The 14187-nt window shown below is 58.9% G+C and overlaps 2 protein-coding genes across 2 annotated transcripts in view; one reads left to right on the top strand and one right to left on the bottom strand.

The window, feature by feature from the left end:
• The first annotated feature begins 10497 nt into the window (after positions 1 to 10497).
• On the top strand, positions 10498 to 11240 carry LOC117640510 (neuroligin-4, Y-linked-like). The gene is made up of 3 exons (XM_034377031.1): positions 10498 to 10575; positions 10813 to 11077; positions 11212 to 11240. The coding sequence occupies exons 1-3, from the start codon at positions 10498 to 10500 to the stop codon at positions 11238 to 11240; spliced, it is 372 nt and encodes a 123-aa protein (XP_034232922.1).
• A 10-nt stretch (positions 11241 to 11250) lies between these two features.
• Positions 11251 to 14187, bottom strand: part of LOC117640509 (neuroligin-2-like) — a 39233-nt gene continuing 36296 nt past the window's right edge. Inside the window, exon 5 of the mRNA XM_034377029.1 lies at positions 11251 to 11283. Coding sequence (XP_034232920.1) covers positions 11251 to 11283 — 33 coding nt within the window. The remainder of the gene's footprint in view (positions 11284 to 14187) is intronic.

Genomic DNA, 14187 nt, shown 5'->3' with positions numbered 1-14187 from the left:
TGACGACACAATTACCAGCTTCTTCGGCAGAGGGGCGGAAAGGGTGGAGGGCGCGGCGTCGATCCGATAGCGGGACGCTATGAGGATTTTTGCCAAGTATTTTATCTCATCCGAGGAGAAGAAGAAGAAGAAGAAGAAGAAGAAGAAGAAGAAGAAGAGGAGCAACGCGACCAAGAATGAGGCGGTGTTGTTGCACCAATGGTGTAATTAGGCCGTGGAGGCGGCCAGACCGAGCAGGCAGTCACATCACGCCCTCCCCCTCGCGGTGGACTCGGCCTGACCGCATACACAGTGTAATTATAGAGGGATTTGGCCCCGCCATGCATCAGGCCAGCCAGGCCAGCCAGGCCGGAGATTCGCAAGGAGCGACGCCAAAGCCAGTGCTACTCTGCTGGAAAACGGAGCCATTTCATTATCTTTGGAGTGGCGAAAACGTAAGTCAAAAATGAGTTTGAATTTGAAGGGAGTGTATGTTGGTCGGGACAAGTAGTGGAGGGACAGCCCGGCGGACGGGGCTCGATGGCGAGGCGCGGGCAAAGCTACACAGCTGGCGATGCCTTGAAATTGGGGTCGCTCCAGTGGACACCCATTTCGGCTGGATAAAAATCGGCCGGAAATTGCTGGAGGAAGGTGGGGGAGGCGCCAGGGACAGGCCGAACCGCCGCCGGACCCTGTCCCGCCCTGTCCTCGGACGGGAGACAACCCGGCCCGACCCGGCCTAGATTTCACGGGCCCGTAAAGTGTTACAAACTAACGGAATTTGGACATTATAATTTCAGGTCGCTGCATACGCAAATGCCTCAGACCCTGCTCCTGGAGTTTGCGGAATACGGGTCCTGGCATGTCCTTAGTCCACGGCGCAGTGTCGCCTGGGACACCACTTTTGGTGTGCTAAACTCACGAGACTCGCACTAGAAAAAAAGATCTGCGAAGCTTCATTAACTACGAAGAAAATGAATTCACTGTGATTGCTTGGTATTTAAAAAAAACTTTGAGTTTTGAAAGATTATGTTTCATGATACAGAGTCTTTATTCGTAAATTTTGCGCCTTCCTTTTCTTTGTTCACGTGTAACTGAGCGTTTTGACCACCTCAAAGTCGAATCATCGACGGTGAGACTGCCCTCCCAGCGAGAAACCTCACGCCTCTAATTGATCCGCGGTAATGATGAGCTCCGACTCCCTCTAGTGGCTCCCTAAACCAGTGTACCGGGCGGCCGCACCTCGCCCGAGCCAGGCTGCTGGCTGCACGGACTTTTTATTTACCGAACGCGGCATTAATCATGAATGAAGGGCGTCTGGTTGTTGTGGCAGCGTTTGGTATTCCTCCCCCGAGTCTTCAAACTGGAAAACTAAGACCGCTGCGGGCGATAAGCTGCCCCCGAAAGAAAAACAAATGTTGGCCGGAGAGGAGGGGAACTCTTCCGATTTCTGGGGCGCGCGCGCCGTTCGCGCTTCTGCAGGTGCGGGGTTCTGCGCCCCGCTCCCCGCGCACGTTGCCAAATTCTTCTTTTTTTTCCTCGAGTATTTTTTGGTGGCGACACCCACAGCCTTACTAATGGCCGGGGCGTAGCCTCGCTGCCCCGCGGTCCCATTACCATAGTGGCAGCCACTCGGAGGTGTTGATGGACTTCTGATAACGGAAACCGGAATTATTGAAAGCGAGAGACCTCATGCCGAACGGGCGGCGACGACGTGCTTTCGCGTGCGGCAACACTGTAAAAATTCACTGTTGTGAAGAATCCGCGAAAATTTTCACAGTGAACCGCTAACGGCTGCGGCCACTCCAGCCCGCCGCAATTTCGGTGGCGGTGGTTTCGCACAGCGGCTTCAGGGCTGATTGGCTTCGAACACGACAAAGTGATGGAACTATTACGTTATCTCGTAAGCGCGCCCCAGAGCCCCGCTTTAGTCGGCAGGCTCCGGGGTGTCCAAACTTGCGTGGCACATTAGTGACTCATCTGCAGGAAAGGATCATGGGGCTGCTAGCTGCTGCTGCTGCTTGTGAAACCGGAAAGGGGAAGGGGGAGGGGGCAAAGTCCGTTTCCTAGAAGGCCGTATGCAGTGCTCTGCATCGGTGGAATCAGCGAACGGGTCGGGCAGCGCGGCTGGAGAAATGATTTCAGTCCGCGCGGTTTGCGCTTCTCCGCAAACGCCCCACTCCTCGCGAGGCAGGCAGCCCCGCGGGGGGTACCGCTGTGGCGTTCGCGCGGTGCCACAGCGGCGGGGCCCTTCCCGGGGATCACGAGTCTCGCTGGGGCCCTGGGGGTGGAGGGGGGGGGGCACCCTACGGAAAGGGGTCTGGAGACACCACGGCGGGGTCGCGCCAGGGGTGCATAGAAAGTGCCGTTGTTGGAATATGTGGAGGGAAGGTCGTGAAAGGGCTGTGGTGGCACGCCTGTTGGTGTGTGTGTGTGTGTGTGAGTGAGTGCGTGCGCGTCCCTGGAGCGTACACACGCACGGCGTGCCGCAGCAGAGTGCAACGCGCACGGGTTTCCCCATGCGACGGACGGGTACCTCCCGGGGCACCTCTAGGGTACCTCACGATGTCCGTTTTACTGCCCGCTGACGCAGTGCGGATCGTCGTCGCGCCACTGTGCGGCCACACAGACACACACAAACACACATACTAACACTGAGAGGAGTGATGGCCAAAACAAGACGCGGGAGGAACTCTGGAGACGGAAGCCGGTAAACAATAATCCGAGGGAAACACTTAGCGCTGGCTGGACTTTGCCGACAGGCAGGAGTCAGCAGCAGGAAAGGGGGGGATGGGGGCAGTCTATATACCGTGTCTGAGCGAAATGGATGATTTTCCCCTTCCACTTCAATGTTCCCCGGTGCGATAATGAGACTCCCCCGCCTATCTTTTTTCCTTTCCCTTTTTTATCTTCCGCTTTTTTTCTTTTTAACCTCTCTAGTAAGCCGTGTGACTTATTGTCCCGGATCAATCCGCTGAAAGTGGACACCACTTGACACTGATGACATAATACGCTCCTGGAACTGAAAGCCAGCTCCCTTCTCTCCATTCTCTCTATCCTCTATCCGCCATTATCGCCACCCCTTCTTTCTCTCTCTCTCTCCCTTTCTCTCTTCATTCTCATCTCATTTCACCTCGGCGGTCTTGTCGGCGAGAACACGCGCGCCGAACACGTTTCTATTATTTTCTAGATCGTGTCCCTTTTTCTCCGCTTTCTGTGGGGACTTTGCAGAGTTCACGCGTTCCTCTCTCTCTCTCTCTCTCTCTCTCTCTCTGTGTGTGTGTGTGTGTGTGTGTGTGTGTGTGTGTGTGGCCACGGCGCATGCGAACCGAAAGCAAGTGCATTAGCTCCTGGCTGGCTGCGCGTTTCTCTTTCGCGCCTATAACCGAATCCCCCGCGCTATAATGCACCGCACTTTGCCCGCTACCGGCCGCAGACAGCCAGCCAGACGGGCACTCAGCCGCAAAACGGGTTATTCGAATCAAAGTCACGAGTGGGGAAAATGATGCGATTTGATTGGAGGAGAGCGTGTCTCTGTCTGCGGCGCGACGCGCGAAGCGATGACGGTGCACTTCATTTTCCGCACGGCGCGCTCACTGTTTCGTTTGACGTGTGTGCGCTGCCCGGTCCGTTTGTCGCTGCTGCAGGAATGCGGACGAATTTTACGGTCCATTTCGCCGCTCCCTCTGCATTGTGGTCGGGCTGGCCGAGGCCCGGCTGGGGGCCGGCCGTGTGGCAGTGTGTCGGCAGGGCGTGGCGGGGCGTGGCGCCCACACCTTTAGGGCTCCCACTTTTCTGACACGGCTCGCCACGGCCCGGCCGGGTGTGGGAATTCATTCCCAGTGTCACGCGACCCCGCCTTTGTGGCGCCCCGGGCCGCGCCGCGCCTCGCCATTCCACTGACCCCGTCCCGAAAACAATTATCCCTCACGCCCTCCACTCGTAAAACAGGCGAATCACCTTGCGCGATGTTTCGCCGCCTATGATGTACTGACGGCGCCCTGCCGCCGCGTGCAACCGCAGGCTCCGGGCAACACCTCTCCGCCCCCCTCTCCCCCTCGCCCGGAGCCACCGTGTTTGGAGAGTTTTTACAGCGCCGTAAAGTGGAGGGGCAATCAGGTCTACATCCGGAGGGAGGGGCGTGGGGGGCGTGTGGCCACGGGGCGGACGGGGAGGCGGGGGGGAGGATCGACGCAGGATCACCATAGGGTTGGAAAAGGAGATGATGATCTCTCTCATCGAAACCAAACCGAAAAATGCTAACATTCGAATGGGCCAAAAAAAAACAAAACAAATACATCAGTCCGTCCAATTTTCATCCAAACCGGATCCCCCTAAAAATACAACACCCATAAAAAAGAGGGAAAGTCTGTGATTTTATGGCGCTATGAGAAACAGATGTATACGAATCACATGTAAGGAACGGCCTCTTGGGGATAGCAGTTAGTCGCGGTGGTGGTGTGTGTGATGGAGAAGGCGTGAGGGTGTGTGCGTCCGCGCGTGCGTGTGTGTGTGTGTGTGAGGGTGGTACACGGTCGCGACTGCCAACTTGGCACTGGTCACAAATACGAGGGAGGGGGCCGCCGCGGGTAGATCCTTCCTAACTGCCTGCCAGCCCCGTCTGGGTGGCCGGGCCGGGCTCACGACTGCCTAATGCGTGACAATGGAACTGTGGATCTGAGGCAATTATCTCAATGGCCACTGGGCTTGTCGGGTTTGTCTTGCGCAGCCAAGACTTCGGCCAGGGAGCCCAGCCAAACTTGGCTCGAGATTTTTTTTGTGCGTCAAGTGCCGCCTTTGTTTTCCATCGGGTTCGTTTTAAAAAGATGAGGCGTGTTTGGATGCGAGAACCCTGGCGCCAGAACCATCAGTGCCTCACGGTGGATCTATGTGGGTCAGTGGAGGGGAGGGGGCCCGCCGCGGCGGTTGGGGAGACACAAATTACTTGACACGGCTTATCTCGGCATCGGATCTTCGGGCAGGTGGAGAGGAGCCCCTCGGCCGAAGCGAGCTGATTCCCGAATCCGGCGTCGCGGCCCGCCGGCACGCCCCGCCCGCCGGGCACGCGCGCTTCAAAAAGCACACCCCGTTTAAAAAGTACATTTGCATTCTGCCAACAAACCGTTGCCGGCACAAACTCCGGTGCCATTAAGGCGAACGATAACGGGGATAGTGGGGCGAAAAAAAATGCAGGCGGCAGGAGATAGCCAGGGGACACGCTTTGAAGAGAAAGGCCCCTGTTTGGCTTACGGAGTAAAAAGCCAGGAAAACAGTTATTTACTTTGTGCTCAGCTTTGCGCGCGGCGCTGCGTCGCAGCAGACCCATTCAGAGATCCCGTGCAAGTGGCGCTTCATACAAACAGGTGGATAACGACGAGGAAAAGGGGACACAAAACAAAATTCTCAACATTACAAAAAAAATTAGTAATGAGCATGGTTCCGTTTCAGCCTTTCTTTGCAAGTCCTCCTCTCCGACAATTAATATGGCCGGGCCTCAATTCGAAGCGCCTTCCCCCTATACGTGCCCCATTCCTCTTCCACTCTTATGAGCACCCTCGCACGGCTCGGCACACCCACAAAAAAGACCTCTTGGATCCAGATTGAACATTAAAACTTTGCGGTTGATTTTTTTATATTTTTGGTCCAAACTTTTTCTTGTGTGACAAAAAAAATTACTTAGATCACGTTTCTTAACATGAAAAAAATCAAGTACACGAAAACTGAGGAAACCTTTTTTTCCTGGGTGCACCACTCTTGTGGCCCGGCTGAGCCGGCTATGAGAACCCCATGCTCCCCTCGTCTCTCGGCCTCTCAGGCGTGGAGCGGACCGGCCAGGCTATGGCCGGAACAGCCAAAACAGCCAGAACGAGCGGGCTGATGAAGCGCGCCTTTGCGTTGCCGTCTTTTTTCAAGTTTCCCGGTGACCGCACACCGCCGTGCCGTGTCTGATCTGGCCGATTTGGCGCGCTGTTCGATCGCGTTTGAAGTGAAGCGGTCGCCGATCGCTCCATCATGCCGTAATCTGCCCGCCCGTTTAGGTGTGTGTGTGTGTGTGTGTGTGTGTGTGTCTGTTCGATGATTTGTCCACCTCGCCTTAACGACCAGGATCAACTTGCCAGGCTCTAGGCTGCGAGTTTGGTACACTGTCAGCAGTTAGCAGAGAGACACACATTTGGAAGCCGACAGAGCCGCCCAGTTTTGAGTCAGAGTTCTGGAAAATTAGTTCTCCTTGATCATGAAAGTGACTATCTGCTAACTGCCGCACCACTTTCCGTTCAGGAAACACAACTTGCAAAACCCTTCTTCTATCTCTCCTGAATGCTTTTGCTTTCAAAGATGAGGACGTGCCTCTCTCCAAAGTGTGTCAACGCGCTTTGGGCCAGTCTTGTGCAGTTGAACGTGACAGAGTACTTGGCAGGCACACCCCGATGACGGTGCGTACTTTGGCGACCCGCACTAAAGATAGTGTGCCATTTCACTGTTTTTGCCGCGCGGTTCCCTAACGGGGCGGGGTGGAGTGGGTGGGGCGAGGCGAGGTAGGTCACGGATTAGACGGTTGGCCCGTCATTTATCATTTCGGCCAGTCGGTACATTCCATCGGCCGGATATCGCATTGTGGGCGTGCGAGTGGGACGGAGTGAGACGCGGGGGGGGGGGGGGCTGCCTCTGCAGGGAGTGACAGTTGACAAATCGCGTCGGGGTGAGTGGTGGACTGAAGGAGGCCGTGCCCGGACCGCGGCGCGCGCACAGCGTCTCTTTCTTCATATTTCATGCTTTAACTGCCTCTTCTCACATCGCGCCCGGCCATCCGCACCGCGGCTGAGCCGAGCCGTGTCGAGCCGCTAATGCCCCGCACCCTGAACAGGTGTCGCCGTGTCAGCCTGAGTGAGCATCGGGCACACTGTTGAAAAAAATTTAATTGGAAATGCCTCCGGGGGATTCGAAAGAACTTTCGCAACAAAGAGCGGTTGCATTTCTCTTGGGTCGTCCTCGGTAATTGTGAGTCCCTGTCCAGGGCACGGCTGAACAAATGCCACTCGTTTCCGGCAAATTTCAAACGCTTGGTGCGGACTCCGGAGCAGCTGTCGAGTATCAAAACATTTTTTTGGAAACATTCTGCACGTTGTTTCGCCCGGCAGTTCTTGGAAGCAAGCCGAAACGAGGGCCCCTACTACATCCGGCTGCATCGCACAGGTGTGTCTGCCAGCCTGCCTGGCTGGCTGCCTGGCCGGCTATCGCGCCACTCAAGCTGTCAGCCATTCAGGCGGGCAGGGCAGGCAGCTAACAGGTAGTCGCGCTGTCGTGGTGTCGGTGACGCGACAGTGACGTCGAGAGGCATAAACCCCAACTTGTCTCCAACTTCCTCGTGCACTTCGCCGAACGCTTTGTCCGCAAAACGCCCGCTAGATTGACTATGCTAAGGGGAAACAAAATAAGAAAACGGGAGCAAAAGAAGAAAAATAAAAAACACCCGCAGCGACCACGATGCTATATCAAAGCCGGGTCACCTCCACAGCACTCATCTCACCGCCGCATCGATGCAGCAAAGGGAGAGAGAGAGAGAGAGAGAGAGAGAGAGAGAGAGAGAGAGAGAGAGAGAGAGAGAGAGGAGGGGAAAATGAAACCCGCTTTCGGGACAGCCTGTCTGACACAAAGCGCTCTAAAAGCCAGTGGCGTGTCCCTCGCATGCTCCGCATCGGCTCCAATTTGGGGAATGACAACGCGAGTGGCAAATGGAGCGCCGAGCCGCACCGGGCAGCGCGCTGCAGCGCCCCGCCGGGGCCGCCAGGCAGGCACACTGGAAGAGCGGCCCGCAGGGGTTGCCTACACTCTGCGGACCTGCCTGCAGGTGTGGGGGCTGTTGTCTCCCCTACATCCCTACAGCCAGACTATCGCTCCTCTCTGTCTGTCAGTCTGTCTGTCTGTCTCTCTCACACACACACACAGTGCTTTGTGCCAGCGCCACCGTTTTATTCGAGTGAATAACCCTTCCTGTCGAGTCACTCCCCCTCCCCCTCCCACTTTCCCCCATCTCAACTCTTCTCTCGGCGCAGCCTCGCCCACTCCTCACGCGGTTCTTCTCACCGTGACAGTACAGTTTTCTGCTTCTATCAAAGCGCCTCCCCCCCTCTCTCTCTCTCTCTCTCTCTCTCTCTCTCTCTCTCTCTCTCTCTCTCTCTCTCTCTCTCTCTCTCTCTCTCTCTCTCTCCCTCACCCCTCCCCCCAGTGGCGCGGACCAGACGGACCGGAAGTTGCCCCCGTGTATGGATTTCACTTCCTTTTCCGGTGCACCCACCTCCTCGCTTTTGGCGGGACTTATGTTGTGTGGGGAGGGCCGGCCATACCAGTGTGGCGGAACGAGCGTCTGTCTGTTCCGCCTTCGCTGCTCGCTGGAAGGGTGTGCGTGCACGCGTGCTGCGTGTGTGTAAGTGTGATAGAGACAGATATATATAGAGAGAGGCATGGACGGAGAAAATTCTCAATTCCACAGAAGGCTAGCCGTCGAGGCGCGTCCGGGCAAAAGTTAGACGCGCGAGAAAAAGACAGCGAAAGTGTGTAGCTCTGCTCGACTCGGCGCGGCGCGCTGAGTGGTGTGCGGAAAGTTGGGCGCTAGGTGTTATGGGAGTGTGAATTCGTGTCAAAAAAGTTGCGGGAAGTGGAAATCAAACGGATGTCGGCGGTGGAGCGCGTGGCGCGGCGTGGCCGAGTGGTGGAGCACCTCGCCGGCCGGGCCGCCACTGCAAACGCGAGAACCACTGATTCCGGGAGCTGGTTTTCGTCGCGCTGTCTCCCTCGCACTCACGGCCGCCCCCCCCGTCTAGGAGCGAGAGAGACAGAGAGACAGACACGACTGCGCCGCGGGCGGGGTCGGGTCGGCCTGCGTGTGGGGCCGCGGACAAAAGGGTCGCGGCGGATCCCGAGCCGCGAGTGCGAGAGAGACAGACTGCTCGGGCTCAGCCAACTACTGGATGAAACACAACGGCGTTCTGACAGTGTGCTCGGGGTGGCCCGATCCCGGCGCCCGACCCGACCGGCCCGACCCGGCCCGACCTGCAAAGAGATGAATCTGTGATTAATAATAGATCCGCCTGGAAATTGGTCCAGGTCAGCCAGCCGGCCTGGCACAGCCCGGCACGGACTGGCACACTGGCAGCGGATCATCCCGACCGGTCGACCTCTACTAATTGCTGAGGCTCGGCCTCCGGCGTGCCCACGGCGCACTAGCCGCGCGAAAAAAAACAAACAACAAATAAAACAAACGTAATTACGCAGGCCTCCATTGTGGCGGACTCTTAGGTGCGTAGTGTAGTGTAGCTGCAGCGCCGGGCCGGCCGTCCAATATTAATGGCTGTCCATACATTACGTAACGCTGCGGCCGTGCCGTGCCGAGCCGTGCCGAGCCGCCGTGCCGAGCTGCCAAGTGTTAACGTATTCGCTCCATAATGGATGGACGAGCGGGCCGGCCAGCAGAAAGCCAGTCAGCGCACTCCCACACCCCTGTCAGTGCGTGTGGGAGAGAGAGAGAGAGAGAGAGAGAGAGAGAGAGAGAGAGAGAGAGCAGTGTAAGCCACTCCGTTTCTTCACAAGGAGCCAGGCCGCCCGGCCGACAGCAACAACAGGATACCCTTTTCTAAATAGCGGCCGCCCCATTCCAGTTTCTCTTAGCAGATTACAATCTCGTCTAAAGCGCGCGCGCGCTCGCGCTCTCCGGAGATAAAAATCTTTTTGTCAGGTGGAGAGGGGCCGGGCCGGCCGGCCGGGGGGGGCTCTCTCTGGGAGAGGCGGGCCGTCGTTCGACTGTGAGTCGTCGCCGCCACGCTGGGCTACGCTGCGCCGCGCCTAGCCGCCCGGGGTGGCAACATGACGCCGTAACTTCCAGTGCGCTGCCTTTTGGCCGAGGTCGCTGCTAGTGGCCGGTCGCACGGGCGGCGCCCCCCCCCGCCCCACCCCGCCCCGCCCCGCCTCGCCCCGCCCCGCCCTCGATGCGGCCCACGCCTCGCCGGTTGGACCGGGGCACGGCATCGCCGTTTGCATGTAAACCGAGTAGCAGCGTCGCTGTGAAACAAATTTTCCGGAAGATTGCTGCACCAGCAGCAGCACAACGCTCGCCGTACCGAAATAGTGTCGTCTGTGTGTGTGTGTGTGTGTGTGTGTGTGTGTGTGTGTGTGTGTGTCATTGTGCACAGCACCGGAGGCGCCCCGTTCGAGTGCCACCCGGAACACAGTCGCCGGACGCGTACTAACTGCGAGGCATACTAAGCCAGCGCTGCCGCACCCGAAGCCAGTCCAAAGCTTGCCGTTATCTGCGGCCCAAAAAATTATTATTTATACTCCTTATCGCGGAGCGCTATGAGAAATCCGGGCGGCGCAAAAAAAAAATAAAGAGAGAGAGGGAAAGATTGAAACGCGGCGGCCGTTCCAGTTGTAATAAATACAGGCGGCCGTGTTATCGCAGAGCAGTGTCGACGCTGCGGGCGGGGCGGGGCGGGGCGGGGCGGGGCGACCGGGGCGGACGGCATGCAAGCCGCGGCTGCGCCCAAGTCGAAGCCGAAGCCCGCCGACACTGGATATGACGAAACAGTTCCTGTTAACGAAGTAAGCCGAGATGATCCGCCCCGACTGGAGCGGCTGGATCGGGCTGGAGCAGGCTGGAGCGCGCGGGTGGCTCCTGGAGGCTCCAGCCAGGCAGCAGCCACAGCGCTGCCCCCGAGCGGTGGCTTGGCCTGCAAAGGTTCCCATAATGAAGGCAGCTCGACTGGCGGCGGCCCCGGGTTCAAATACCACCGCTGCGAGATTTTTTTTCTGACTCTGTCTCCCTCTGTTTGCCTGCAGGTGTACCGCGGCATCCCCTACGCCATGCCGCCCGTGGGCTCGCTGCGCTTCATGCCGCCCGTGTCGGGCGCGCTGTGGCAGGGCGTGCGCCTGGCCGAGCACTTCGCGCCAGTGTGCCCGCAGCGCCTGCCCGACATCTCCAACGACACGGCGGCGCGCGAACGCATGCCGCGGGGCAGGCTGGAGACGCTGCGCCGCTTGCTGCCGCACCTGCAGCACCAGGACGAGGACTGCCTTTACCTCAACATCTACGCGCCCTCGCAAGGTCGGTCCCAGCCCAAATGGACGCGTTTTGAGCTCCAGAGTCGCTAAACGGGACTCGAACCGAGCGTGTGACCCCACCAATGGACTGCTCTCCGAACGAGGAATCCATTAATGGGGTCACATGCTCGGTTCAAGTTATATTTAGCAACTTAAAAGAAAAATAAAAAAACAGTGCTAAAGACTGGAGTGTTTGGACTGCACACAAGGCTGATACAGCCACAAAATTGTCAACAGTGCACGTCTCCCGCAACGCTATGGGCGAGCCGTGCCGCGGTTTTGTTACCGCCCCATAAATTTAGACGACGCAAAAAAAAAGTTGTAAACTGGCGCGGAGCAACTATGAACTACATGGCCCAGTTTAGTGCGTGTGCCGCGTTCGCGTGTGTGCGAACGGGATGCCTGCTTCAGATTACACGACACCACACTGTGTGTTTGCAGCGTCTCAACATATGCACACGGGCATTGCTGCTCCCTTCGTGGTTTCCCGCCCCGCCCCGCCCCGCCCCGCCCCGCTTCCCGTCGATACCCGCCACCACATCCTACTGCATGACTCCCCTCCCCCAGGCGCGCCCAGGCGTGTCCGCCTCATTCCCCTTGCCCGAAGGGTCAACCGACGGCTGCCCTGCGTATGCCCTGCGTATGCCCTGCGTATGCCGTCCGGACGGTCGTCGCCCTGTCTCTCTCGCACCCCTGCGGAACGCGCCATCAGTGCGACAGAGGCGGGACGATCCGTCGGAATCCGGCGGCCGCCTCGCTGGCCACAGCCCGGAGGCCTTGGTAAGCGCCTCGGGGCCCCGCGGTGCCGCGGTGTGCGTGGAGGGGGAGGGGGGACCGCGCTCGACAATGCAAGGCAGCACTCTTAGGTCCAACAACCCTTTGGCGCCCCCTCCTGCCTCTCACTCACGCACAGCCCACTCTGCAACATACACCCCCTCCCTCCCCCTCCCCGCTTCCTGCGGGCTGCCTGAGCGGTGGTCGCGAGATTTACGGCCCGATAGCCTCCCTCTCTCTCCCTCTCTCTTCCCTCCGGGATACGCTGCACCCCGCACGCTCGGGCTGAGCCTCCTTCCGGGCCGGAACGCCCCGCCCCGCCCCGCCCCGCCCCGCCCCACCCCGCCCCGCCCCGCCCCGCCCCGCCCCGCCCCGCGGCGGCGTAACCCCGCGAGCGGCAGCAGCATAGGGCACCAAGTTTAGAGCTAACGCGTGAGCACCGAGCCCCGCACCGCCCCGCCACGGGCATGTTCATCAAGTTCTTTCATCAAATTAGTGAGGGCCGGAGAGGACCTCCAGGACCTCCAGGACCCGCGAGTCTGAATATTTAAACGTTTGCAAAACTTGGGTGCGGCGGTGGCTATGCCTTTTCCAGGTGGAGGGGGCCGCGGGCCGCCAGCAGTCTGACGACCCCGCTCTCTCTCTCTCTCCTTTTCTCTCCCGTACTCACGGGGCATGCGTGCGAGAGAGACAGACCGACCGCGGCTCCGCAGCCCGAAATCATCCTGCAGGCAGCGTCTCCCCTCCCCGTCCCCGCTCCTTTTGGTTTCGCGCGCGAGTTCTGTTGTTGCAAAAAGTTGAAAAAGCAGGGTCGACGCGTACGGGACGTCGTCGGCCGGGACGCAAGTTCGTGTTCCATCTTGCATGCCGCGCCGACGCCACCGCGGTCGACTCCCTCATCGTGACCCGAATCACCTCCAACCGCTCGGCCGATTGGTGGGGAGAGGGTGTCTTCCAGCGTCTCAAAGCAAACGCCGTTCTCTCTCTCTCTCTCCCCTCCCTTCTCCTTTTTGAAAAATGCCTTTGCGAACGGGAACTAAAGACCGCTCTGACTGCTGCTCCGCTTGGAATCCGTACCCAAACTTACTACTCCCCCTGCGCTCACACGACGGCGGCCCCGCCGGCAACTGAAGACTCAGACCGGAATCCGTACCCAAAGTACTGCCGCCGCGCTCACAGCACGTCAGCCCCGCACTGGATTGATGGCGGGCTGGTCCACTGTTTACCGCGGCTTTTTCTCGCGGCCCCGCGGCCCTGCGCGAGGCTACACCATGGCTACACGCGCTCCCGGCCCGTTCCGGACAAATAGTGAGTGTTCTTCACTGCCTTCCGGGTAAACAAATCCGGAGCCAATGCTTGATATATCTTATCCCCTTCAGCCCGCCTCGGCCTGAGTGGTTCGCACCCCCACGCGTGGCGCGGCACGGCATGGCGCGGCACGGCATGCCACGGCACGGCCAAACTTTGCCGCCAACGAAAACGGCGGCCATTTCGCCGAATCCGCGCGCTGCGACTTAACAGTGTGGTGCACTCAGCGGGACGGCGCGCGGCGCGCGGAGTTTGTTTTTTGTGAGCGCAGTGGCTGGTTCGAACCGGACCCTCGTGTGGCAGAGTGGGGTACTCGAGCGGACGATTGTGCGCTTTTTAAGAAATAGGACACTTGACAAGAAAAAACGCTGCGTGGAACCAGCTCGCAGAGGAAGGGGACAGAGAGAGACAGAAAGCGAGGCTGTGGTCTAGCCGGTAATGATAATGGTAATGTACAGTAGGCAACCTTCCTACTCGGGTGTTGAGCGGGCTTGCCTACCCTCTCGATCACAGGGGCGCTGCTCCCGTGAAGCACCCACGCGCACACACACACTTTCTCTCTCTCACTCACACACTCACGCAGCCACTCTGCCACTTGTTTGCCGAAGTATTTGCGTGTGTGTGCCGGGAAGTGCCGGGAAACGAGGCGGCAGAAAAGGGAAGTCCTCTCGGCGAGCTCGTAAAAACTTGTAAAACCGTCGCCGGGCTATTCCTTGTAGGCGCAAAACAGATGCCCGGCGCGTTCCGGCGAGTGGGCGGTCTATCTCTCTCTCTCTCTCTCTCTCTCTCCCCCTGACAAACTGAGGGCCAGGTCAACTCGGGGGTAACTCAGGGGTAACTCGGGGGTAACTCGGGGGTAACTCAAGGGAAGTCGGGGGGAACTCGGGGGGAACTCGGGGGGAAGTCGGGGGGAACTCGGGGGAAGTCGGGGGGAACTCAGGGGCAAGTCGGGGGGAACTCGGGGGGAACTCGGGGGAACTCGGGGGGAACTCGGGGCAAGTCGGGGGGAACTCAGGGGTAACTCGGGGGCAA

This window comes from Thrips palmi, unplaced genomic scaffold (assembly GCF_012932325.1).
Source record: "Thrips palmi isolate BJ-2018 unplaced genomic scaffold, TpBJ-2018v1 HiC_scaffold_12, whole genome shotgun sequence".
Lineage (NCBI taxonomy): Eukaryota > Metazoa > Arthropoda > Insecta > Thysanoptera > Thripidae > Thrips > Thrips palmi.
This window is presented reverse-complemented; position numbering and strand designations above follow the sequence as displayed.